Source organism: Phocoena sinus, chromosome 2, assembly GCF_008692025.1.
Source record: "Phocoena sinus isolate mPhoSin1 chromosome 2, mPhoSin1.pri, whole genome shotgun sequence".
In the NCBI taxonomy this organism is placed as follows: domain Eukaryota; kingdom Metazoa; phylum Chordata; class Mammalia; order Artiodactyla; family Phocoenidae; genus Phocoena; species Phocoena sinus.
Genome location: NC_045764.1, coordinates 93,795,420 through 93,821,696, shown reverse-complemented (window position 1 = coordinate 93,821,696; position 26,277 = coordinate 93,795,420). Strand labels below are relative to the sequence as shown.

General features: G+C 55.2%; 1 protein-coding gene across 1 annotated transcript; it reads left to right on the top strand.

The window, feature by feature from the left end:
• Window positions 1-24,328, top strand: PAK6 (p21 (RAC1) activated kinase 6). The gene is made up of 10 exons (XM_032623038.1): window positions 1-64; window positions 587-702; window positions 11,977-12,185; window positions 13,054-13,689; window positions 19,267-19,764; window positions 19,890-20,023; window positions 20,387-20,513; window positions 20,614-20,739; window positions 21,221-21,355; window positions 22,759-24,328. Exons 3-10 carry the CDS (start codon window positions 11,982-11,984, stop codon window positions 22,924-22,926), a joined length of 2,028 nt encoding a protein of 675 aa, XP_032478929.1. The 5' UTR covers window positions 1-64; window positions 587-702; window positions 11,977-11,981; the 3' UTR covers window positions 22,927-24,328.
• The last annotated feature ends 1,949 nt before the right edge of the window (window positions 24,329-26,277 follow it).

Sequence of the window (26,277 nt, the reverse complement as noted above, 5' to 3'; positions counted from 1 at the left end):
CGGCGGAGGGCGGGCCGGGCTCCCGCGGCCTCTCCCAGAGCTCCGGGCGCTTCCCGCTCGGCAGGTGGGTGCCCCGACCACCGGGGTGCTGCAAGCCCTGCCCGGGTAGGGGCCGGGGCGGGGAACAGGCCTCCCCGCACGCGCGGCTCCAGGTTCTCGGGTGTTAATTCCCCGAAGTGCGGGGCCGCCGGCGCGGGCCGAGGGGAGTCGGCGGCGCCGGCAGCGGACCTCGCTCCGCGTGGGCGCCCGGCCCTCGCGCCCAGGCTGGCGGGGGGCTTCGTCCCAGAGGGCGCCTCACTCGGGCGGCCGAGGCGGGGCCGGTGGCCGCGCTGGGTCGGAGCTAGGAGAGCAGAGTGGCCGGAAGCGCTGAGCCCGCTGTCCCCTCGTCCCCGTGCGCCCTGCGGGGAGCCCGTCGCCTCCGCTGCTCGCTCGCACCTGAGAAGGTGGCTTAGCCGGAGGCGGGCGGCCGGGGGTGGCGGGGGGCGGGGGTGCGGGTTCCCAATGCTCTGGATTCCGGCCAGTCGCGAAATCCGCGGGGACACTTACTACATCGGCCACAATGAATTTCTGACCTGTTTCCACCCAGGCCTCGGAGGACCGGCCCGCGAAGGTCCCCAGTTCCCTCTCCTCGGTGCCTGAGAGCTCTGCCCACTGAAGAGTGAGGAGTCCGGAGAAAGAGGAGGCAGGGAAGGCGGCCCGGAGGTGAGTAGCCCTGGGAGGGTGTCCAGGGGCCTCTTGGGACCTCCGTGAAGGACAGGCCGGGACAGTGGGCAGGCAGGTGGCCCTCCTGGGCTGCCCCGTTCTCGGTACTGTTAGGCAGTGGTCCCTACTAGGTGCCATTTCTCAGTCCTTAGTGGATGTGCCTTGTTACTTCACCTGCCTCGGCCCACTGGAGGCGCGCACGGCTTCAAATGCCCCGCCCTGGCTCCTGGCCCAGCCTCCGCCTGTCCTCCCGTCCGCTAACGGTCAGGGGCGAGGCAGTGTCACCAAGGCCAGTGCACTAAATTCTTGTTTGGGAAAGAGGCTCCCAAACAGGAAGGGCAGAAGCAGGCCCAGCGTCCGTGCTGAGCAGACCAGGAGGCAGCCCCAGCCAGAGGTGCTGCTGGGCAGATCCCAGCCTGCCGTCAGCTCATTCCCCAGCTGCCCAACCTGCTAAAATCTCTCCAGCTTTGCCCACACCCAGTGAGTGGCATCCACCCTGGGAGGGAGATGCTGCTGGGAGCACCAAGGGCTAAGACATGAGGAGTTCCCAGGGTGTAGTCTGTGTTTTCTGTATCTTGCCCCATTCTGGTGCGAGCTCTCCTCAGGCCATATATAGGACAGGGGTAGAGAACACATTTGGAACCAGAAAGAGCTGGGTTCGAATTCTGACATTTTGCCTTTGATTCCTTAAGCAAGTTTCTTTACTTCTCTCCCAACTTTAATGTCCTTATCTATAACATGGGGGTGATCATGCCTTCCTCATAGGGCAGTTGTGAGAAGTCACAATGATAACTGATAAAGGAGAACAGCCCCAGCAGGAGGCTATCTGCCTAGCCTCCAGTTTTGGGAAAGGTTAAGCTCCCCGAGCCCTCCTCTCGGGGAGAACTTTGAGAATGGTCTGGCTGTGTGGCAAGAGATTGTGGAGGACATCAGAGCAAAGCAATGGGAATAAAGTAACGGCAGAGGGTCTGTGCAGGGTGGGTAGTAAGGTGGCCCCAGAGAAGGGGCCATTTCTGGAAGGGAATCCCACTTTGGAAGCAGAAACAGCAGCGTGCTCTGTACACAACACACGGCTTCATCTGTCCATAGGTGACCCTGGACACACTGTTACCACCTGTGCAGCCTGGGGCAGAGAGAGAGACTCTGGCTTGAGGCTTCCAGTCCTATCTCTGCCCAGAGTAGTTGTGTGATCTGGGGCAGGTCATTTGACTTCTCTGGGTGCACTAGGCATGGTACAAGAGCTTGGAGCTTGGATTTGATTCCATATCAGACAATTACTTCTCTCTCAGCCTCAGTTTCTTCACCTGTAAAATTAAGTTCAAAAAACCTACCTCGTAAAAAAAAAAAAAAAAAAACCTACCTCGTAGAGTCGTGACCATTAAATGCAGTAATGAAAAGCGCCTGGTACGGTGTCTGACACGTGCGAGGCACTTTATACACGTGTATGTGTAGCTTCCCTTTCTCAGCTACTCCTTCCTTCCCCAGTCACTTGCCATTCTTAAAACGCACCCAGTAAAACAGGTTTGGCCCATGTCACTGCAGTATTGTGAACTTGGGGTGAGGAGGGGAACAATATAGTGATACAGAAGGTTAAGGGCTGTGAAAACATAATCTTTTTGTGACTAGGGGACTTAATCCTGTGACTTGGGGACTCTGGAGATTCTTTCTGGCTAGGCACTGAGGTCTCTGTGATGAGGTCTCGAGCCTCTATATGTGGAAGCTGTTGAAAATCTGGGGTAGGCTTCCCTGGTTGGTGCAGTGGTTGGGAGTCCACCTGCTGATGCAGGGTACGCGGGTTCGTGCCCCGGTCCGGGAAGATCCCACATGCCGCGGAGCGGCTGGGCCCGTGCGCCATGGCCACTGAGCCTGTGCGTCCGGAGCCTGTGCTCCGCAATGGGAGAGGCCACAACAGTGAGAGTCCTGCGTACCGCAAAAAAAAAAGAAAAAAAAAAGAAAATCTGGGGTAGTGAAGAGGTAGCTGGCCTGCAGCTCTCCCAGTCTTCACTCCTCCCTTGGAGATTATGCCATGCCCAGGAAGCCCCAGTGCTGCGGACTGGGGAAGCGGTTAGGATTCCAAGTACAGTGAACAGAGGTCAGAGGGCTGCTCTGGCTTGAGCCGCTGCCGGGTGGCGGCAGCACAGCACTTGCAGGCTGGAGCTGGGCCCAAAAGGCAGGCCTGAGTCAACACTGACCTTCCCTGGCTGGCCAGCCTAGCTCTTCGGCCTCTCATTCAGCTGGAGTGTTGACACAAGTGATTGAATGAGACTTATTATCATATTCTTTTCAGCAACAGCCCCATTATCTTTCCCCTGGGGATTCACTGGGACCTGTAGTGTGGGAATGACAACAAGGGTGGGGAGCCCGGACATTTTGGCGTGTTCTGTGCACAGTGCCCCCTGCCCTGCACACTCAGCTTCTCTCTGGGCCACTCGAGTGCGTCCGAAGAACCTCAGGGTACTGCTCTACATCCCGGGGATGCTCCACACTTCCACACAGCGGCCCTGGGAAGGTCTTGAATAGTGCCTGTGGGCAGTGGCAGTAAGGGCCACAGCCTGGGTCTAGGCCCCATCCACCCTACAGGGGACAACTGGGCAGAAGAGCAAATGAAATTCTCTTCAGGCCCTTCCCCTGGTGTAATTCTAGGGGACAGGAAGAGTGCTGGGGTGCCACCTCTCATGTCACGTGAAGAGGGCAGATGGCAGGCCTGGACCCCTGGTGGAAGCTGAGGGAGGACAGAGCTCAGCCCCACATGAAGGATGAGCTGTGAGGGGACAGAGAGACAGAGGGCAGGGGCCTCCGAGGGGGAGGAGCCCCCCATCACTGAATTCATTGGAGCAAGGCGAGCAGGGCGTGGCCCAGCTCCTGTCGGGAATGCCACCGAGGGATTGAAAATGGGGCAGGGGCGAAGGGGAGGCCATACCCCCTCAGTAAGTCCCACAGGTGGGTGGCGCAGGTCAGGATGGGGTCTGGCAGCATCGATCTGGAAAAGCCAGCTAAACTGCACGAGAGCTAGGATTTTGTTTTGTTCACCATGGTCCCCAGAGCCTGGAGCAGAGCAGATGCACAAGTGAATCTATCAAATAAGTGAATGAATAATGTAATTTCATATTTAAACTAACTCCAGAAACTAACGTTTGAGAAAGAGCTTCCTGGCTGATGAGGATATTCCAATGAAAGACTGGCTTCTGTCCAGGATATTCTCAACCAGGGGCCTTCGAGGCACATTCCTTTTCACAGAAAGGTGTGGGATGTCAGTTCCCAAAGGGCGTTGTGAAGAGGTTGGGCAGCAGACCTCGGGGTGAAAGGGCCCAGCTCTGGAGGTGGCAGGGTCCTCCATCAGCCCCTCTGTGACTGGATGGTGGCAGTAGTGGGGGTACCTTTGTAAGTGCTCTAGGACTCAGGGGCTTACCTCTATCTCGATGTCACGTGGGTCTGAGAATGACAGGCTGGGGTGGTGGAAGGTGACAGCTAACTGCAGCCTTGTTCACATCTGGATCAGACTAACAGGGGTCTTCCCCTTCTTTGCTGCTCCACTTGGGCAAATCACTTAATCTCTCTGAACAAGGGTTTTCTCATCTGCATAATGGGTACAGTAATAGGCCCACCTCACCGGCTTGCAGCGAGGATTCTGTGTGTGAACTGCTCAGCCCAGAGCCTGGTGCTTATACTAGGCACTCCCTGAGTGACAATTACTAAAAATACCCAAAACAGCCCCTCCAACTAGGAGAGATGCTGTTTCTTTCCTCACTGTACCTGGAGAAGCTGGCAGAAGTGAATAAGCCCATGCCCCTGTCGTTGGCCCTGGAAATGCTGAGGCTTAGAAAGGAAGAGTGGGCCAGGATCACAAGCGGAACTCAGGAACGCCGCGCCCCAGGTCCACGCTGAGCCCGCACTCAGCCCTGACAAGCCGACGGTGCCTGCCTCAAGGGGGGCCTAGGCATGCACCCCACTCTCACTCTCTGGCCCTCAGAGGGAACAGGGCCCCAGGTGCAGCTGCCTTCTCTCTTCCCACTCATCTGGAAATGGAGGGGAATCCCACCAGCCTCATCCTAACAGACAGTTTACATCCCGGAACTCACACAGCCAACCAAATCCTCCTCCCCTCAGAGTGGCTGCAAGCTCCTTCAGACTTGCTTTCTAACCACCTTCCTAGCCTGTAGTGCATTCTTGTGAATCCCTTCAGTGGGCTGAGTGTCCTCTCCTTGAAAGGAATTCGATGTGTGGGAACAGCCAAAACTCACTGGAAGCCGGGTCTAGGCGGCAAGGCAACCTCGTTGGACACCAGCTCTTCTGGTGAAAAGCAGAGGCCACAGGTTAGGAAAACACTTGATGCTTTCCAAGATGGGCCCCAAAGTTGATTCCCAGGAGGACTTCTGAAAGTCCTGGAGCACATCTATAACAGGCGGTTTCACTTCCAAGGGTCTGCCTCAAATGGCAGTGCTCACTGGAAAGTCTGTGCTCTGGTTTGAGGTTTAAGTGCAGACTCATTTCTCCATAGTTCTGGTTGGGGAACCAACAGCTTGGTGGCCCTGGAGCCCCAGGCCCTGGCGGATGGATGTCTCCTCCCCAAGAGGAAAAGCAGTTTGAGGGGCTGACCCACCCAGCACAGCTATCTGCTGTCCCTGTTATAGACCCTGGACCAGCTGAGCCACAGTGCCTGGTCTGGGGGCCCTCACCACCCAGACCCCATGGCACCGTGGGACACTACTACAGGCCTGCCGGTTGCCTGACTTGAGGCTGAGACCCTACTGAGGGGACGTGGACCTATGCTGGAGAAAATACCCTCCTGCTGTTTCTGTGGCTCTTTCCATGTGTGCCAGGCCCTGACATCACAGCTGCCAAGGCAAGCTCCTTAGAACACCCCACCACCACCACTGCAGGGCAAAAAAAACCAGACAAACAAGCCCTGGTTCCAAACAAAGTAAGGGTCAGACTGCAAGTCAAGACAGCGCCAGTCTCCCTTGGCCTCTGACTCACAGATCAGCCCAGGAAAGAACCTAGTAATCTTGATTGAGAGAGCTGGCCCTGGCCCATGCCCTTCTACACAGACTGCCCAGCCCCCTTCCTGTTCACAGAGACCCCTGGGAAGGAGATTAACAATAGCCCGAGTCCCTCTGAGTGGGCATGGTGGACGGAGCAGGGCTTTGGAACCAGATCTGGGTTTAAACACCAACTCGGTCATTTCCTGGTTCTGTGACCCTGGGTAAGTTATTCAGCCTCCCTGAGCCTCATCTGGATTTGTGGATAATAATAATAGCTCCTACCTCCCAGGCTTGTTGTGAGGATTAAATTAGTTGGCGCTTGGAAAGGGCCTAGCATGTAGTAGGTGCTCAAGAAAAGTTACTTTCCTTTCTCTCTGGAGCCTCCTGCTCCTCTGACATGATAGTCCCACCCCTCAGTGACCCCAGGCCTGTGGCTCCCTGAACTCTCCCACCACCTCCACCCTCAGTTTTACTGGGTGTGACAGCATTTCCTCCAGAAGCCTCTGCCAGGAACTGACCTGCTCCCCATCTGCCAGGTTCTGGCTGGAGGAAGCAGCCTCAGCAGGAGCTGTGCCGGGGGACGGGGCGGGGGCGGGGGAGCTTCCTTTTAAAGCTGGTTGGGGCAGGGCTCTCCCTCCCCTCCCCTCCCCTCCCCTCCCCAGTGATGGGCATCCTTCTCTGGTCCAGTCATGGGCCAGCCTGCTGGCTGGAAGGTGATGTCCTCGGCCATTCTCAGAAGAGGAATGTTCAAAGCATTCCTCGGTCGTAAAGGTGCATCCCAGCCTGAGAAAGACTCCTCAGCACCTCCCCCCGCTGCGTTGGAGGGGCTCGGGAAGTGGAGGTCCCCCTGAGCCAGAGCTGGCGCCCTGCCTCTGCCCATTTCTACTTCAGTGGCCAAGGCCCACATCATTTCTGTCAGGCTAGGCAGAAGGAAAGGCAGGGACTGGCTCTCTGAAGGAACAGCATCCTCCTTCCTCCTCCAGGGTACCTTCTTTAGGGAAAGCTCTTTCACTAGGTGAGTGGAGTGTGGATGCAAAGAGGTGGTGCTTCTCGGATGGCAGTTTTAAAGGTGGGCGTGGCCTGATTTGATTTAACCTCAGGGCTGACACAGCACCCCCTCTCCCTCAGCCCCGAGGTCCTTGGGCTTGTCAGAAGGCGGGAAACTGGGTGAAAGACGGAGACCTAGGAATGGCAAGTGAGGGCCCCTGTCTGGGCATTCGTGTGTATGTCCAGGACATGGTGCTGGAGAGATGCAGGGGATGCTTGGGTCTCAGGTGATTGACACCCAGTGACCTGGCAACATTGGATACTTAAGTGGGTGAGTATCTCTTAGGAAACTCAGTGCTCGTGGATCGCTCTTTTCTTTATTTAAAAATATTTTGTTTTCTTTAGAAAGGCAGCCCATCATCTTTAAGGAAAGTTCAGAAGAGTAGAAAGATGGGGTAGGAGGAAGTCACCTGGAACCCCACCAGTCAAACACAACAACAATGAATATTTTGCTGTATTTCCTTCAAATATTCATTATATTCATACTGCATTTACAAATTAGTCTAGGTGAAATCTTTAGAAAGAATTTCCTACTCCTAACCTAGGCCTGCTTTGGACAAAGAAAACCTTGATAGTTTAATTTGTCCTCGGGACCCATGGGTGTGGATTTGGGCCCCAGCAGGTCAGGGGCTCCAGGAGAGCCCATCAAACTTGGGCTCGCCATAGTCACTCACACCAGACCTGGGGCAGGGGATGGCCAGACTAGGGGTTACCCTCTCTCCTGCCCCCCACCATCACTCCCACCAGCTTTATTATTTTTACCTTTCACATTTAGATCCAGTTAGTTTGGGGATATGATATGAATTCATTTTTCCAGACTCCTTTTTCTTTTCATATGGATATCTAATTGCTTCACCTACATTTATGGAAAAGATCATCTGTTCCCTACCATATTGCAGTGTCACCTTTGCCATAAATTAAGTGACCTTATGTGAGTGGGTCTATTTCTAGATTCTCTCTTCTGTTCCACTGGCCTATTCATCAGTCTTTGTGCCAATTTCACACTGTATTAATTGTGGTTGCTTTATAATAAATCTTGATATCTAGTAGTGTAACCCTCCAACTTTGTTCTTCAAGATTGATTTGACTATTCCTGATTCTTTATGTTTCTCTGTACATTTTAGAATCAATTTCTACCAAAAGAAGTATGCTGGGATTTTGATTGCAATAACTCTGTAGGTTAATTTGGGAATAATTGATATCTTTATAATATTGAGGCTTCCAATCTATGAACATTCTTTATTATCTTTAACGTTTGATATTTTTCAATGTAGAGACCTTGTGCATCTTTGATTAGATTTATTCCTAGGTATTTGATATTTTTAATGTAAAGTGGGAAAGGGTGTCTGAGGGGTTTTTCCCTAATAACACTTCTGACAGCAAATGAGAGGGTTTTTCTCCTCCTGAGATCATTTCTCCAACTCTCTGACACCAACTGGGTGTTCAACAATTCAATTTGATTCTGACACTAACTACCTGGATTAGCACAGACTCCTCAGGCTCAGTCCCACACACTGCCCCCCACTTTGGACTCAGGTTCCAAGGCCCAGGTCCCCGTACCTCTGACCAGCTGGCTAATAATTGAGGTTCCCACGACCCCCTCCTCACATTTGATAATTTGCTAGGATGGCTGGTGGAAGTCGGGAAGGCACTTTACTATTACCAGTTCATCAAGATGCAACTTAGGAACAGCCAAATGGAAGAGATGCATAACGCATAGGGCAGGGTATGGGGGAAGGGTGCAGAGCTTCCATGCTCTCCCCAGACGCGTCACCCTCTCAGGACCTTGAGGCGTGCACCAGCCCTGAATCCTATCTCTGAGGGGTTTTTATGGAGGTTTCATTAAGTAGGCACAATTGATTAAATCATTGGTTATTGATGATTAACTCAATCTCCAGCCCCTCTTCCCTCCCCAGAGGTGGGAATGGGGAGGCTGAAAGTTCCAACACTCTTGTCACTCTGGGGGTTCCAAGAGGTTTAAGAGCTCTGTGCCAGGAATAGGGGGCAGGGTGTGGGGTGTACAAAGACCAAACGTCTATTTCCCATTGTACCACAGAATCTTTTTTTAAATTTCATTTTCTATTTGTTTGCTGCTGGTATGCAAAAATACAATTTTTTTTTGATATTGACCTTGAATTGGGGACTTCTAAAATTCACATTTAATCCCAAAAGTTTGTATGTAGATTTTTCTATGTACACAGTCATATTGTCCCAGGCAGTGTTGGCCTCACCATGGTTTTGGGCAAGTCCTGGCAGCCTCCCTTTAGGTGTGGATTTCCCGCTAGCTAAGTGGCTGGCTCTGATTCCTAAATCTCTACTCCCCCTCCCCCAAAGCCTGAGCTCAGTTCATTGCTTCTGTCAGCTCCCCACCTCCCCTGTGACCCCTGGATCCTAGGACTCTGCACTGTCCTTCTTTCTCCTCAGGCCCTTCCTGCTGCCTGTGGGAAGAACTTATTCTGGAATTGCTGTTAGGGTGGACTCAGGAGGGGCATCCCAGAGTCATGTAGACCATTTGCTAAAGATGCTTTGCAGGAACTTCCCTGGCAGTCCAATGGTTAGGATTCCGTGCTTCCACTGCAGGGGGCGAGGGTTCCACTGATCCCTGGTCGGGGAACTAAGATCCCGCATGCTGCGGTGTAGCCAAAAACAAAAAACCGAAAAAAAAAACAAAAACACAAAAGATGCTTTCCCTGGGCATTCCTGCAGCAAATGCTGGGCCTTTGGGTTCAGCCGGGGAGTTGGGGCCAGGGATGTTCTGGTGGGGGGTGAGGGAAGTATTAGCCACCTCTTTTGCAACTCTAGGTTGTGTCCCTACACCTCCAGAAGGGTTTACAGAGTGGGGAGGAGAGTGAAACCATCAGCTGAGCTAATTCAGAGATAGAGGGTCTGTCAGGACAGAATTGCAGAACTGAGACTCTTCTGTAGCCAAAGACTACAGGGAGGAGGTCAGGCTTTACCAAGCCAGGAAGAGTCTATGTCGTGGAGCGGTGACGAGGGCCCCAGAACGAGAAATCAGGCATGACCCCTGCCAGGTGACTCCGAGAGGACAGGAGTTGGGCATCACTCCCAGACTTGGATCTGCTCACGTTCTGATGTCTGCAGGGACCTGAGCTGAGAGACAGGATGCACGGAGAGGTAACATAGCAAGAGAAACGCCCCTTTTTCCTGGGAATTCGCTCATTTAACACTCCCTAAACTCTGTGCGTTATTTTTTATTAACCGCATTCTATAGATGAAGAACGCTGAGGCTCAAATCATTAAGGTAGCTCGCTCAAAGTCTCCCCAAATTAGTGGAAGACTCCCTGCAACTCACCTGTAACTCAAACAGTTATATTTCATTCCAAAGTCCTTGGTCGTTGGGGCTCCTGCACATGTGGCTTTGCCTGGTGGGAATGTTTGGTAGATTTCCTGAACCTCAAGGTCCCCAGAAGTGGCTGCCATTCCAAGAGGTATGACACGGATTCAGATTGATTCATGCTTGGTGAATGCCTAGTGGAGAGACTGGGCTGTTTGAGCCCCCTGCCTTCCCGAGTGGCACCAGCTGCCTCCCAGATCTGTGACCTGCTCCAGAACCTGTGAATGTGACCAGGAAAATTCTCTCTCTGGAGCAGGAAAAAAAAGAGAGTGCCATGGCACAGATCTATCCAGTTCTGTAGATAGATGAATGATCCAAGCATTCAATTCAAGAAACACACGTCTTGTTGAAACAAACCTAGAAGTGACTTTTCCAGCTGACACAAGAGCCCACTGAGTGTCCTTAGCACCCATCGCCCCACACAAATGCACTGAGCTATTCTGAGCCACTTCAAATACAATAGCATTCTAGTGGGTACCCCCAACCCTGTCTTCCATGTGGTCCCAGCCCAGGGCTCCCTGAAGGTGAGGCCAGAGCAGCACTTTGGAAGAGTCACTTTGCCTCCTGGGTCTCCAGTCTCCCTCTCTCAGATCTGCATGCCGGTGTCACTCAGAGCTGTTGTTAGAGCTTAATAGGGCCTAAGGCAAACCCGAACCAGCAAGACAAGGGATGGAGGTTTGACTGCAGGTGATGTTTTGTACAGAGTTCTGAGACCAGAGAGAAGGGGACCCAGAGGGAGGTGGGCTCTCTCTTCCTGGAGAGCTTTTCCCCTAAGATAGCTGCCCTCACCCACCCCAGCAGTGCCCTTAGCTCAGGGCCTTTCCAGAATTAGGGCCGAGCACCTGGGGACCATAAGGGCCCTTTTCGTTTGGTCCCTGATGGGGCAATATGTCTCTGAATCAGCAACTTGACTTTTTATGAAGTTGTATGTTACATTAGCAGTTTTTGGTTTTGAACCATTCTGGGACAAACCCGAGCTGACTGTGTTATAAAAGAAACAAACAAACAAAAAAACCCTTTAACGAACAATTGGATTCAATTTGCTAATTTTGTTTAGGATTTTCATTTATGTTCAGAAGTGAAATTGGTTCAAATTTTCCTTTCCTTTTACTATTTTTTTTTAATTTATTTAATTTATTTATTTTTGGCTGTGTTGGGTCTTCGTTGCCGCACGTGGGCTTTCTCTAGTTGCGGCAAGCAGGGGCTACTCTGTTGCAGTGCGCGGGCTTCTCATTGCAGCAGCTTCTCTTGTTGCAGAGCACGGGCTCTAGGTGCGCAGGCTTCAGTAGTTGTTGCTCGCGGACTCTAGAGCGCAGGCTCAGTAGCTGTGGCGCACGGGCTTAGTTGCTCTGTGGCATGTGGGATCTTCCCGGGCCAGGGATCGAACCCGTGTCCCCCGCATTGGCAGGCAGATTCTTAACCACTATGCCACCAGGGGGCTTCCTTGTACTATTCTTATCTGGTTTAAGAATCAAGATCATACTTCATAAAATGAGTTTGCCAGCTTTCCTCCCTCTTCCCCACCCCCCTTTAAATTCTTCGATGGTGGAATGTTATTTGTCATGGGCTTTGGATCTTATAAATACAGCCCCCCCCCCCCCCCCCCCGCCTCCTCAGCAGGGGACTTGGCGCAGATGAGAAGACAGACACCTCTTTTCCTCCTTTGTAGTCTGTGTTGGCTTATTTATGGGGTTTTTGCTGCTTCTGGGACTGCTCTGCGGGGAGCTAGCCATTTCCCTGAGGGAGTAGGCCTGAGAGGTGGGCCAGTGCAGGGGGTTGAAGTGGGGGAGGGAGTCTGGGGCCCCAGTACCCACTGCGGCCACCTGTCCTTCCCGGGGCCACGCTCCTGTGAAGCCCCCTCTGGAACTCAGTCTGACCCTCCCCACGCAGGCACCATGTTCCGCAAGAAAAAAAAGAAACGCCCTGAGATCTCGGCCCCACAGAATTTCCAGCACCGCGTCCACACCTCCTTCGACCCCAAAGAAGGCAAGTTCGTGGGCCTCCCCCCACAATGGCAGAACATCCTGGACACACTGCGGCGACCCAAGCCCGTGGTGGACCCTTCACGCATCACCCGGGTGCAGCTCCAGCCCATGAAGGTGAGGCGGGCATCAGGGATGGCGGAGGGGGAGGATTCAGACCATCCCCCTTCACAGAGGGCTGCTGGCAAGACCACACAGGCACCTGAAGAACCACCTGATTTACCAGCTATCAGTTAGCCAGGATGTCTTCATTCCCTGCTAATCAGCCTCTCGTTCTCTCCCTGGGTGACCCAGGGAGGAGGATCCTGGGGAGTCCCTCTCCACAGGGTGGTAGGGTTGCCAGATTTAGCAAATAAAAATACAGGATGCCCAATACAACGTGAGTTTCAGATAACAAATAATCTTTAAGTATGTCCCATGCAAAATTTGGACCTGCAGCCCCTGTGGGGCTGGGGGCTGTCACAGACCCAGGGGATTAAGTTGTGTGGGTCAGGAGGGGTTGATGCAAGAGGCTGATAGGGGTTGGGGTCAGGGCCCTGTCAGGGTTTGGAGGCCACAAAGCCAGTATGTGTGGAGGAGAGCCCTGGACTGGTGCGTGTCCCCTGGAAGGCCACACACAGACAGAGCTGGAGAACGGCAGCGGGCCCCAGGCAAGGCCTGCAGTCTCCCCAGCTCCCGAAGCTCAGCTGCCGGCACCATCAGGCACGCTGGATTGAACGCCACGGCTACTCACCTGTCTGCCCTGCTAGACTGTGGGCCGGTGAAAATGAGGCTTCTCCCTGTATCCGTCCGCCAGCACAGGCCTGGCCCGCCGTGGGCCCTGGGTAGGGGCTGAAAAATTAAGAATAGATGGATGACACTGCAAGCGAGGTCCATGGTGCTCCTCCCCCAGGCCCCCCAGGGAGGCTCTCTGACCTGGTCCCCGCCCAGCGCCCCCTGCCTGCCATGACGGGAGGCTCACCACGCTCTTCCCCCTCCCCTGCAGACAGTGGTGCGGGGCAGCGCAGCACCCACGGACGGCTACATCTCGGGGCTGCTCAACGATATCCAGAAGTTGTCAGTCATCAGCTCCAACACCCTGCGCGGCCGCAGCCCCACCAGCCGGCGGCGGGCACAGTCCCTGGGGCTGCTAGGGGATGAGCGGTGGGCCGCCAACTCGGACATGTACTTGCAGAGCCCCCAGTCTGAGCGCAGGGACCCCCACGGCCTCTACCTCAGCTGCAACGGGGCCGCACCAGCAGGGCGCAGGCGTGTGCCATGGCCCGAGCCACAGAGCCCGCGGGTCCTGCCCAGTGGGCTGGCCACCAAGGCACAGTCCCTGGGCCCCACCGAGTTCCAGGGTGCCCCGCAGCGCTGCCTGCAGAGCTCCCCAACCGGCACCTCGGCCTCCACGGCTGAGGGCAGGCGGGGGCCCAAGATTGCCGGGCATGGCTCTGAGGAGGCCCGGCCACAGTCCTGCCTGGTGGGCTCGGCTGCAGGCAGGCCGCGGGGGGAGGGCAGCCCCAGCCCTAAGACCCCGGAGAGCAGCCTGAAGCGCAGGCTGTTCCGAAGCATGTTCCTGTCTGCTCCTGCCGCCGCCCCTCCAAGCAGCAGCAAGCCAGGCCCTCCGCCACAGAGCAAGGTAGGTCAGGCCGCGGCCTCCGCTGGGGCCACTCTTTGACAGGGCAGGGAGCCTGGCCCGGCAGCATCCGCTGGGGACACAGGCCCTGCCCGGCCTTCCCCACTTACACGGTCGGTCGGATTGGGGAAAGCATGAGGTAAACAGATCATCAGCTGAGGATTCTACCCTGAACCAGCTGAGCCCTAGCGCTCCAAGGGCTTCGCACGTGTGAGTCAGATGTTGCAAGCCAGGTCATTTTCCGGGGGCCTCTGAGGGGCTGTGGTACGCCTCAGCTGACGTTCCTGCCCTCTGGGGTGTATCTAGGCGGACCACACGGGGAGGCAGGCACCCCTGAAAAAGCAGCACCTTTAACCACAAGCCCAGACCCTCCCCTGCCCCCAGTGCCCAGCGACCCCACCCAGGCTCCAGCCCCGGGGGGGTGGGGAGGTGGGGCAGGGTCTCTCTGGCTCCCTTTTCTGATCTTTTTTCTGCCTGGACCCCCAGCTTGTCCCAGTGCTCTCCTGAGGTCATACACAGCCTCTCTGCGCTGCTTCTCCCAGAGGTTTATGTTACCCCTTCTCTAGTGAGGATTCTTCCCTCCCTCCCTCCCTTCCTCCCTCCCTCCCTCCTTTCCTTCCTTCCTTCCCTTTTTCTAGTAGTTCTTGCTTTGTTTGACATTCCTGTAGTTATTTATTCTCATACTGTGTGCCATATGAAAAGCTAGAGGATTGAATTTGCCTGGGTCTGGGAGCAACAGGAGAGCTGACTTTTGGCGTGTGACAGCCTCAAATGCACATATTTTTCTTGTAAAAAAGGAAACAGTGAAGGGAACCCTAATGGTGACATTTTTGGGCAGGCCGAGGAGAACATGTATGCTTCTTACGTGCCCTATGACATCCTGTCCATGGTGACAGTGACATCCTTTCCCATTTGGCAGATGAGAAGACTGACTCAGAGAGCGTGGTACAACCCCCTGGTGTCGCGAACGGGTCAGCCGAAGGTGGGAGGGGAGGCTTTTCCATGAAGGCATCTTTTAGCTCCTCCCTGAGGGTCAGGCAGAAATGAGCTCAGGCTGCAGCACAAGGGTTGTTAAGTCTCACCTAAGAAACCGCCACTGACAGCGGCATGAGTAATGGAGTGCCCCTTCCCCGGATGGCGTCAGTGAGTCCAGCCCAATCGTGGGGGGGGCGGTGGGGGGTTGAGGGGTGGCCTGGACCCTCAACCCCATATAGGTCACTGCCAGCCCAAGGCACCCAGGGAAGGTTCTGGGCTTTGTGCCCTCCAGTCCCCACTGGGACAAAGGATGGTAGGCTGGGATCCCCTGTGGGGCGGGGGCTTTAGGGAGGAACAGATGAGACGTGGCTTGGTATGCCCCGTGAGAAAACATGAGTGCCTGTGAGCCGAGGGGTCTCTGGAAGGCTGTACCCCTGGGGAGACATTCCCCAGAAAACTAAGGTGGGGGCAGGACAGTGCACCCTGCCAGGAAGTGCACTTCGAGAGTCCTGCTGGGGTGGGGGGTGGTTTCAGGGATTTGGAGAAAGGGGGTGTCAAAACTGGTATGCGTGGTCCTGGGCTCCTGCCAGCACCCCACAGCAGGGGGCAGGCCAACCGCCCCCATCCCCGCACACCCACAAAGCACCTACTGTGGGCCACTGCTGCGGGCTGTACGAGGTCTCCCCTGCCCCTGAAGAGTCAGGTGGTGCCCATCCGGGGCTCAGAAACACCATGGTTCCAAATCCAGGGGAGTGGTTTCCTTCTTGGCCCCCTGGGCACACCTTTCTAGATGGATGTTCTCAAGCCAGGCCTCCGAAAGGCGGGGCCGAGACTGCCCCACAACCGCTCTGGGCCAGGGCTTCTCAACCCTGTACTATTGACATTTGGATCAGATAATCCTTTGTTGCAGGGGCTCTTCTGGGTGTTGAAGGATATTTAGAAGCATCTCTGGCCTCTATGCGCTAGACGCTAGTAGCACCCCTCAGATGGGACAACCCCAGATCCCTCCAGACATTGCCAAATGTTCCTTGAGGGAAAAAAAAATCACCCCCAGTTGAGAGCCACTGCTCTCAGCAAATTACCATATGGTTGGGAAGCATTCAGTTTCCTCCTCCTCCCCCAAGGCCTGGGCCCTGGGAACCCAGACCAAGCCAGCAGCCAGCCCTCCGCACTCAGCACATCCCAGAGGTTGGCCCTGGACACTCACAGCAACTCCTAAAGCAGCAGTCCATGCACTAGTGCCCTGGGAGGGCAGGCCACCAATAGCCACAGCATGCCAGGCATGGCTGCAGGAGGGTCTGTGACCTAGAGCTCTTGTACTCAACCCCAGGCAGCTTGGCCTGCACTCACTCGCTTTGGCTAAAGAGCAAAAGGAGACCTCAAGTGGGGACAGAGAGGCCAAAGAGGTAAGACAGTTAGGAGCTTGGGAGATTTAGAAGGGGTCCCACTTAGCGGCAGAAGGGCCTTGTCAGAAAGACCTCAACAATCAGCAAACCTTGGTTAAGCACCTACTGTGTACCATGTACTCGGTTACATGCCAAGGATCCCCAGTAGGACCACTGCATAGGGATCAGAGGTTAAGCTGATCAGGGCTGAAGTCTGGCCTTGTCCCTTACGGCTTAGTGACTCTAGGCAAGTTACTTAACCTCTCTGAGCCTGTTTCCTCATCTACCAATGTAGATAATAATATTACCCATGGGCTAATAAATCAGTCCACAGGGCTATGAGAATTAAATGAGATAATGCATTTAAGGCCCTTGTCAAAGTGGTAAGCCCTCAATAAAATGGCTCTAGTATTTCTTAAATATTATGAAATGGCCTCTGCCTGGGCGGCACTAACAGAACAGCCTCCTGAGCCCACAGCTGGAGAGCCTGGCCCTGTCTTCTTAGCCTGGGAAGGGAACATGAGGCCTCATTACAACTCCATGTACAACTCTTCTTTCTAGTGGCTTCCTGCCCAAGAAGAGGCCTCGGTCACACAAGTAACTCTAGAATTAATCCAGAGCCCCTAACAATTAATTCCACCTTTTGTCCCCCTTTCCCTTTCTTGGAGCAGTTTAACACGTATCATCTGGTCCTTTCTCGTGGTTACGTTAAGTAAAATCTCCCTCCTTGTGGAGACAGGCAGCAAGGGCCACAAAGGGACACTTGGGACCAGACCCTGCTGAGGTGAAGACCAATCCTGGCCCGACCACCCCCATGTCCTATGTCCCATGTCCCAGGCCACGTCAGAGCTGGCTGCCTCCCCCAGATCCGTCTGCTGCTTCCATCCACCTGCTGCCTCCTCGGCCCCTGAGCTCAGCCAGCACCTGCGGCAGGGTCTCCACAGGGGCCTCGACAGCAGAGGGGGAAGCGAACCCACCTCCTCAGTCCCTCTGCCTGACTTGTCCCCACCCTCCCGTGTTCACTCATCCTCAGAGCAGAGAGCTCATGCGGGAGGCCGGGAGGCCAGAAGGAGAGGGAAAATGTTTTACCGCCTTCCTTAGAAATCCAGAGTGGAGAGAGGTCAAGGGCCGTGAGAGCAATCTCAGGAGCAGCTTTAGGAGCTTTTCGGATCCCCAATCTCTGCCCAGCCCCACACAGATGCTCAGAGAGCACATTTTCTGTGTTAGGTCCATGCCTCACAGGCCAGCGGGCAGCCTTTTCACAGAGCCTTGGAGGCTGCTACCGGGTGACATCTCATGGTCCTTCTGCTCCTGGTTGTGGCCTCACAACCTTGGTGGTGGCCGTGCTCCCTCCACCCCGAGTCCCAGCCCTCCCACAGGCTCCCCAAGGCCATGGAATTGCAGAGCTGCTCAAATTGTGGGCCAAGGTTCCTCTCACATCCAAAGCCACGGGCCTTGTTAAACTGCGGAGTCCCTGCTCTAGGGACCTGCTGAAGCCGTTCCCAAGGCCAGGGAATCTGCATTTTATCCAGCTCCCCAGATCACTGTGCCTTCACAGAGGAGACTGGGGCTCAGAGAGGGGGAATGGCCTAAGATTCACCCCAAGTCAGAGTGGAGCAGGACTGGAACCCAGGTCCTGACCCCCCAGTCTGGAGCTCCCACTGCTCCGCCACAACACAGTAGGGAAAGGGGGGTGAGGTCGGTGCTGGTGCTGGCGGGGACAATCCATTTACTGCACACATGTGCTTGCCGGGCGGGGGTGGAGTGGTCACGGCAGTCCCGGGAGGTTTACCTGGCTCCTTCACCTCGAGGGCTGAGCACGAGTCAGGCACGGCCTGGCAGAGGCTGGAGCACACTCAGTGGGCCTGTGGGGCTGGGGGTGGCAGAGCCTCACAGCATGGCTGTCGCCAGAGGAGGCACCCTGCACCTGCCCAGTACTAGGCCAGGCCAGGACTGGGATGAGAGCCCTGAAGTCTAGCGGGGAGGGGTGCTGAAGAGGTTGTAAAGGCCCTGGCTGAGCCTGGTAGCACCCAAGGCCCAGGTTCAAGCAGCCCAGCCCAAGCTGAGTGCTTGAGTAGATTCCCTGGAAGCTGATTCAGTTTTGAGGATGAAGACCAGCACCCTCTGGGCACCTAGACAACCGCCTATGAGATGGGCTCTGAGATGTTCCGGGAAGGCCCCTCTGCAGCTCCTCAGGTGTCCCCCGTTAGGTTGCACATGGCCTTCTCCAGGTGGCCCTTTTAAACATACACAATCCCTGGGAAGGGTCCTGCTGCACTTCGCCAGCTCCTTGGGGACACCCAGGGATGGGACCCTTTCCTGCTGGGGCTGCCCGGAAGGCTGGGCCTGAGCAAGACTCACTGGGGGCCCAGCCTGCTGCTCGATTCCATCTTCCCTCCCTCCCTCCCTGCCAGAGACCAGAAAGATAGGCCCCCTGCCTTCTCTTCCTTCTTGGGGGGTCATCAGCCAGGAGTTCCATGTGGCTAGTGGAGGAGCTCCTCTGGGGAGCCCTGAGGAAACCCCCTCACCCCTGGCCCCAAGGCTTGGGTTTGGCTGGACCTACCCTCCTGATTCCAGATCTCTCTAGCACCAGATCCCCAGCCCAGGAGACACCTGAGGACCCCCCAAGATGGTAACATGGCTCTGTGGTCCTCTGTTGGGGACCTAATCTCACCGCACAGACACGCAGACGCCCCGTTGTCAGGAACAATCGGGACTATTAGATGGCAGCCGTGTGTCCTGGGAGTCAGTCACAGCTGCCTCGCTGCAGCCCCCGCCCCTACGCCCAGGGCCTCTTCTGCCCGCATGGGCCCTTGGGTAGGGTAGCCACGGTTGTCAACGCCTCTGACCCAGATTGCCTCCTGGTGGCCTCCCTGGGGTCTGGCTGTCAGTCACCCAAGGAAGAAATACCGGCCCAGGACACCCCAGGGACTCGGCTTTGTCTTCGCAGGAAGGACAGTGTGGATATAAAGAGCTGTTGTTTTGTCTGCTCACCTGGGAACACTGGGGGTTGACTTCTCAAGCAGGACTATGGTTTGGCTTCAGCTCCATTTGAAAATCTTTGCTTGCGGCACCTCCCACATTAGTCTGATGCCCATCCCGGCTCTGCCCAACCCTGCCAGTGTCCAGAGGTCACGGCAGCCACCCCCTGCCTCTGGGAAGGGTACTCCAAATGCTCCCACAGCCAAACCCCTTTCTGTTTCTTCCCTTCTCCTTGCAGCCCAACGCCTCTTTCAGACCGCTGCAGAAAGACCGCCCCCCAAGCCTGGTGGCTAAGGCCCAGTCCTTGCCCTCAGACCAGCCCGTGGGGACCTTCAGCCCTCTGGCCACCTCGGATACCAGCAGCCCCCAGAAGTCCCTCCGCACAGCCCCAGCTGCCGGCCCTCCTCCAGGACGGTCTTCCCCGGCAGGCTCCCCCCGCACCCGGCATGCCCAGGTCAGCACCAGCAACCTGTACCTGCCCCAGGACCCCGCAGTGGCCAAGGGTGCCCTGGCTGGTGAGGAAACGGGCGTTGTGACACACGAGCAGTTCAAGGCTGCACTCAGGATGGTGGTGGACCAGGGTGACCCCCGGCTACTGCTGGACAGCTACATGAAGATTGGCGAGGGCTCCACGGGCATCGTCTGCCTGGCCCGGGAGAAGCACTCGGGCCGCCAGGTGGCCGTCAAGATGATGGACCTCAGGAAGCAGCAGCGCAGGGAGCTGCTCTTTAATGAGGTGGGAGGAGAGGGCGTGGCGGGGCATTTGGGACGGGCAGTGATGGTGGAGGCAGGCTGGACGTCTGCAAGCAGGGGCAGTGGGGAGGGTGCCCGGCACTCAGGCGTCCCCCCTCCTGCCCCCAGGTGGTGATCATGCGGGACTACCAGCACCTCAACGTGGTGGAGATGTACAAGAGCTACCTGGTGGGCGAGGAGCTGTGGGTGCTTATGGAGTTCCTGCAGGGCGGGGCCCTCACGGACATCATCTCCCAAGTCAGGTGGGCAGCTGGGAGGGCTGGGACCCAGCGCTGGCTGCTCCCGCCACTGCCCTGGCAGGGATATTAGGCAGCCTCAGGCCCGGATGATTGGGGTGCCCGTCACGTGGTCCCGAGCCACACTGCCCACCCCCATCTGTTCGGGTTAACAGACCCAGGGGTCTCAGGGCAGTGGGGAAGACACGAGGTCTCCAGCCTAGGCCCAGGCCCGTTTCCAGGGCTCTAGCCTGACTGGGCTCCCACACACATCGTCCAGGAGCTGTGGGGCCCCGTACCAGGGGCACCTACTCTGCCCAGCCCGTCTTCCCTGCAGCCCCGCCAAAGCTAACATGCTCTTCTGCTGATGGCCCTGCCTTCCCCGTCCAGGCTGAATGAGGAGCAGATTGCCACCGTGTGCGAGGCCGTGCTGCAGGCCCTGGCTTACCTGCACACCCAGGGTGTCATCCACCGGGACATCAAGAGCGACTCCATCCTGCTGACCCTCGATGGCAGGGTAGGGCCCTTCCCACCGTGGCACACCCACGACCCCACTTCACGGCTCCTCCTCCCTAGTTCGCCATCACTCCCCTTTCTCCCTCTCACCCCAACCCCAGGTGAAACTCTCGGACTTCGGATTCTGTGCACAGATCAGCAAAGATGTCCCTAAGAGGAAGTCCCTGGTGGGAACCCCCTACTGGATGGCTCCCGAAGTGATCTGCAGGTGTCTGTATGCGACTGAGGTAACGGCTCCCTCCACCACCCAGCCCTCCCAGAAGAGGCTTGGGGACACACAGCTCTTCTACTTGTGGTCTCCTCCAGAGCCCCCCACCCCGAATAGCCCCGGTTGTCGGGTTCCCACTTAGTCAATACCCTACCCCAACATCCACTGCCCCCTTCCCACTCTTGGTTGGATCTTCTCTGGCCTGTGACTTTGCTGCCACAAACTGGTCCCCAAAATGCTCTCCCCCAAGCGCAAGGGCAGGTTGGGGTATGGCCAGGCTTCCCCATGTGTGGTGGCCTTTCTAAGAGAGTGGCTGACAGCTGTGTCCCTGCAGTCAGTGGTCACTCACGCAGGTGGTAACTGACCACAGGGAAGGTGACCAGGAAGGAGGCCGACTCACCAAGGAAACCTGGGACCAGCTGTTCCCCTCCCCCTGCAGCATGTTGCTACCAAGGGGCCAGACTCTGGCCAGTGGAGTCAGGGACATTCTCCTCCTGCAGGTAGATATCTGGTCTCTGGGCATCATGGTGATTGAGATGGTAGATGGAGAGCCACCCTACTTCAGTGACTCCCCAGTGCAAGCCATGAAGAGGCTCCGGGACAGCCCCCCACCCAAGCTGAAGAACTCTCACAAGGTCAGTCGGTACACAGGGTGTGACCCTGCAGGCCCCATTCTTCCTGAGGCTTCAAGGATCAGAGTCTGGGCTGTGAGGCCCAGCTTCTCCCTCCCACAGAAACCAGAGGGCCCGGGCTCCCGGAAAAGGCTCGTCTTTCTCCACACAAATCCCGCAGCTTGGTGTGGAGCCTAGTCACAAACTCCCGTGGTCACTCCAACAAGTTTCCACCTGCAGACAACTGACAGGAGCCTGAAAGAAGGGAAAGCAAGGCCAGCGGGAGTCCCTGATGCCCTGGGAAAGAATCTAGAGAAGTTAACTGAGCAGTAACGCCTCTACCCCATCTGTCAGGGGAGGCATGCCAAGGCACACAGTGTTCCCAGTCTCCATCACAGAGAATTGGCTTGCCCTCCATCAATGTACATCCTAACCACATCTGAGCCAGCTTTTCCCTTAAAACCAGTGTGTGTGTGTGTGTGTGTGTGTGTGTGTGTGTGTGTAACGCTTTTCTGGCAAATCCTTACCTGTGGGCACCCCCTGCTGGTAGCCAGCTCAGCACAGGGCTGCAGAGTGGCACTGCCATCTGGTGGCCAGAGTGAGAAATGTCCCAGAGGGTTGAAGCTCAGTCTCTAAATGCAAAATAGTTCCGTAGCCCTGCTGGATATGAGGAGAGACAGGAAACACTTTCTGAGACAGCTGGTCCTTGGAACCCGCACTCCTGACCCCCTAGACTAGCAGATATTTCTAACTGGCTAATTCCCCAGAGGATGCATCCTTCCATTACAGCCTAAGACTCAGCCTTATCCCAAAATATTGACTCAAAATGAACCAGGGTAAGCCCTTGACTTAGACTCTAAGGCTTAGAGAAATAAAGGAATCTTCCTTTTTCAGGTCCCACTTTGTTTTTTTCTATTTTTCAAAACACTCCTTCCTCGCTGACCTCTCTTTTTTATCTTCACTAAAGCCCTATGTAGCAGACAGGGAAAGCACATTTTATCATTAGCCCATTTTACAGATGACAAAACTGAGCTCTAGAGAAAAGTACAACTTGCTGGAGATTAGGGATAGACCCAGGACTGGATCACTGGGTACCAATCCCGTGCCCCTTTCCACAGAGCCTGAACACTGAGAGCCCTGAGAAGCAGCGTGGTGCATGGGCTGTATTTGGAGCCCAGCTCCCCAGCTCTCCTGGTATCCTAATTCCATTGCTCACCAGCACCCACTATAGGTGAACTGGCCACCTTTCCCGGACTGATGCTGACTTTCTTTACCTACCTGATAGTCCAGAAAGTACTGAGCCTGGGAGGAACCAGGAAGTAAGAAGCGAGAATTTAAGACTTTCAAATGACAGTGGGGCCAGGCAGATTGGGTCACCCCAAAGTGGCTGCAAACTGTGGCTTCCTCTCACTGCCCTGCCTCCACAGGTCTCCCCAGTGCTGCGAGACTTCCTGGAACAGATGCTGGTGCGAGACCCCCAGGAGAGAGCCACGGCCCAGGAACTCCTGGACCACCCCTTCCTGCTGCAGACGGGGCTGCCAGAGTGCCTGGTGCCCTTGATCCAGCTCTACCGCAAGCAGACCTCCACCTGCTGAGCCCAGCCCCAGAGTGCACCTGCCACCTGTGCCCACAGACAGGGGACACTGGGCCACCAACTTGCCAACAGGGCCTGGCTGCCTGCCTCATTCTCTCAGTATTCTCTCCAAAGATTGAATGTGAAGCCCCGACCCTGCCCTCCTGCCCCTCAGCCCACTGGGCCAGGCCGGACCTGCCCCTCAGTCACTTTCCCTCCCAAGAGTCCCCAGTTGCCTCTGGGATGATGGAGACCTCTTCTGCAGGATGACCCTTTGTTATCTGCACAGGGATATTTCTATGAAACATGGAGACCAGTGCTTCTGGCCACTGTGGCCAACACAGCAGGAAAGGCTGCTGAAGTTTTTTTTTTTTTAAAGTAGTAAGTAGTACACGAGCATCCCAGGTCACCCAAGAGGCAGACTGCCTGTTTTCATCAGGATACTTGCTGTTCTCAGCTCCAGTTCCAAATCCTGGGGTCTGGAAGGTGTTTATTGCCTGACACCATCTTCCTCCCTTGTGTCTGACTTCCTGAAGGCACAGTCTCACCTGCACCTGCTTCCCAACCCACCTGAGCTGACAACACACTCCCTGCACAGCCCGCGCCCAACTGTGAACAGCCTGCTTGGAGGCCGTGACGGGGAGGGGAATTTTCTGGGTGAAAGAGGAAGAAGGCAGCTGGTGGTAAAGTGGTCTCACTTCACAGGATGCGTGTGTGCGCACACGTGTGTGTGTGTGTGTGTGTGTGTGTGGTGTGGAGGAAGGTCACCCACGACTGTCTTCGGTTAGGCTTCTCCATCTTCTCTCCACTAAACTCTGCTCTGAAGGTGACCTGCTTCCTTGGCCCCGTTTCCCACCTCTTAAGTCCCGGGGTTCTACCTGACCAGCAAAGAGGTCTGTATTGAGTCAAACACATCCTGGGGGCCTGGCCGGTTTCTGAGTTTCTCCTGTACTGTGGGATCTGAGAGCCAGGGACCAGAATGGTGAGGGAACAAACTTGTTTTACCTGTGAGCTTCACCTCAACAACCAGGTCATCGGGGACCCACTCTTCTTTTGTGTGCTTGGGGGACCTGTTTTCAAAATCCTGGTCTGGGAGAGGTGAACCAGCTCCCAATTCCATCATGTCACTGGAATGGGCAGCCCATTTGTGCAAACCACGTGCCCCTAGCTGCCTCCTCAGACACCTGTCTCCTTGTCCCCCTCCCCTCCCCACCTTCAGGGCTGCTGTGAGACAGGGAATCCCAGGGAAGAACTCCAGGTGTCTGGACCCTATCTAGATAATATTTTTAGATTCCTCTATCCCTAGTGGCCTGCTTTGGGGCAAAAAAAAAAAAAAAAAAAAAAAATTGCAAGGACTTTTTTTAAGGGTCAGAGTTTTAAAAACAAAAGCATTGTCCCTTTTGTGAATTGTTTGCACTTGTGCCTGTTTTAAATTAAACGGAGTGTTCAAAACCTCTGGCCTTCCTGTCGTCCCTGGGAGTAGAGCCAGGCTGTCTTCAAACTGAACACGCTGTAGTGGGTGTCCAGGGTGGCCCTCCCTCCTCCCTGCTATGAGCCCCCCGACGGTCATTCTGATCCACAGAAAATCCTACTCCCTGGTGGCATGTGGGCCTGAAATGAGGGCAGAGAAGAAGGGAAACAGGAAGTGAAGGCCCTCGGGACTGAAAGAGCTGAGAAATAGACAGGGCTCCTTCCCAGGGGAGAGGAACCCAACCCGGAAAGCCAGGGCCGTGGGCTGTGCTTGCTGGCGCCACAGGGGCTGACGGCCACTTTCTGCAGCGGCATCTCCCTTCCCCCGTTTGCTTCCCCCCTGCCACCTCCCCGGAAAGTCAGAGGCTGCTCCCCTCAAACTGTCCATAGGAAGTGGCCTGGAACTGCTTCCAGTGAGAAAGCAGTCTCTGCTTCAGTTCTCACAACAGAGGGTGACCGTGAGGAGCTGTGAAAGAGCGCAACTGGAAACCAAGAAACCTGGGTCTTTAAACTTCCAGCTCTGACACTGATTCCAGCACTTACTTCCTGAGGTCTCATTCTACCCCCTCTCTGTCAGGGTCACTGAAACCTTCTACCCAGGAGCAAGGAGTCCTGCAGACCTCCTCCCCACAGTTCCCCACCTAGACAGCTGCCCTGGTCTAAGGGCCCCTGTCCCACCAGCTCAGCCAGAAGCAGCACCTGTTACCTCCAGGAAGCAGCCACAGTGGGCTGGGCAGAGATGGAGGCTGAGGGAAGGCGGAACCTACCTCCCAACCGAAGCCCACGGTCACGAGTGGTTGGCAAGGCAAAAAGAGGCCGGTTCTTGCAACTGAATAACACTGGATTTATTAACTATTCTTTTGAGCTCTAAGAGTCCTTCCACTGCACAGTGTCATTCCAAAAGCATGTGCGTATGTCATTTAGCCTCACACACAGACCGGTTCTGAGCTTGACCCCAGAGTACCAGCTCCAGTGGCACAGGTGACTTCACAATGACGAAAGCAACAAGAATTGGAAAAACAAAATGTTTAGAAAAGTCTCTTCTAAACCAGATTGAGCTCGAGGGGACCCCAGCCTCAATGCCTTGGGGCTGACAATAAGGGGAAGTTCAGGATAGCGAAATGTGGTGAAACATCTAAGTTCTGCACAGAGCTGGGCCTGGTAAGAAATCTGCAAGAACAGCAAGGCAGTCAAACACACAATTCAGTTCAGACAGGAAAGATCTGCTGTGGTTTTTTAGAAACATCACTTTCAACCACCAAACCCTTGGCAATTCCAGAGAGGAGCCCTCATAGTTGTTTATCCGATAAAGAGGGCCCAAGGTGACGTTCAACCAGAAATCCCCATGGCGGCAACACTTGAAACATGACAGCACCTTCAACACAGTGTGCAACCCAGACCCATGTCTTCAATGTGGTATTTTGAAGAAGCCAAAATACTTGTATTCTTACACCATTAAAATTAAACTTCATAAAAATTAAACACAGTTGGAAAAGGATAAGTGAACAAGCAAGGATCAGAAAAAAGGAGTTTGCACTTGGGGCGTCCAATTACCACCCATCCCACCCCAGATTCTCTCCTTCTGGCTTTTCAGGCGTTTTTCAGAACTTTTCAGTTCAGCCACCACCCAGACAGTGGGACTGAGGAGAGGCAGATATTTGGGGAGAGAAAAATGGGGGAAGGGCAAAACACCCCAGAAACGAAAGCAAATCACATCAGAAGAAAACAGTGCATAATCAGCAGGTCTCAAGGTTCAGAAATCGTAAGGGACGGGTTGGAAGCTCCAGTTTCTCAGAAGACAGCAGGAGCTCTCTATATGGAGCCTTAACCTGGAAGATCTTGATGTCCTAAGTAAAGGGTCTGGCCTCCTGCTACTCCAAATGCGAGTTTTTTGTTCATTGTC

Excerpts from the sequence above, each read along its gene's own strand:
- PAK6 (XM_032623038.1), top strand. The coding sequence starts at position 11,982 with ATGTTCCGCAAGAAAAAAAAGAAACGCCCTGAGATCTCGGCCCCACAG. Across the intron at positions 13,690-19,266 it reads GCCCTCCGCCACAGAGCAAG|CCCAACGCCTCTTTCAGACC; the intron begins GTAGGTCAGGCC and ends TTCTCCTTGCAG. Across the intron at positions 21,356-22,758 it reads AGCTGAAGAACTCTCACAAG|GTCTCCCCAGTGCTGCGAGA; the intron begins GTCAGTCGGTAC and ends CTGCCTCCACAG.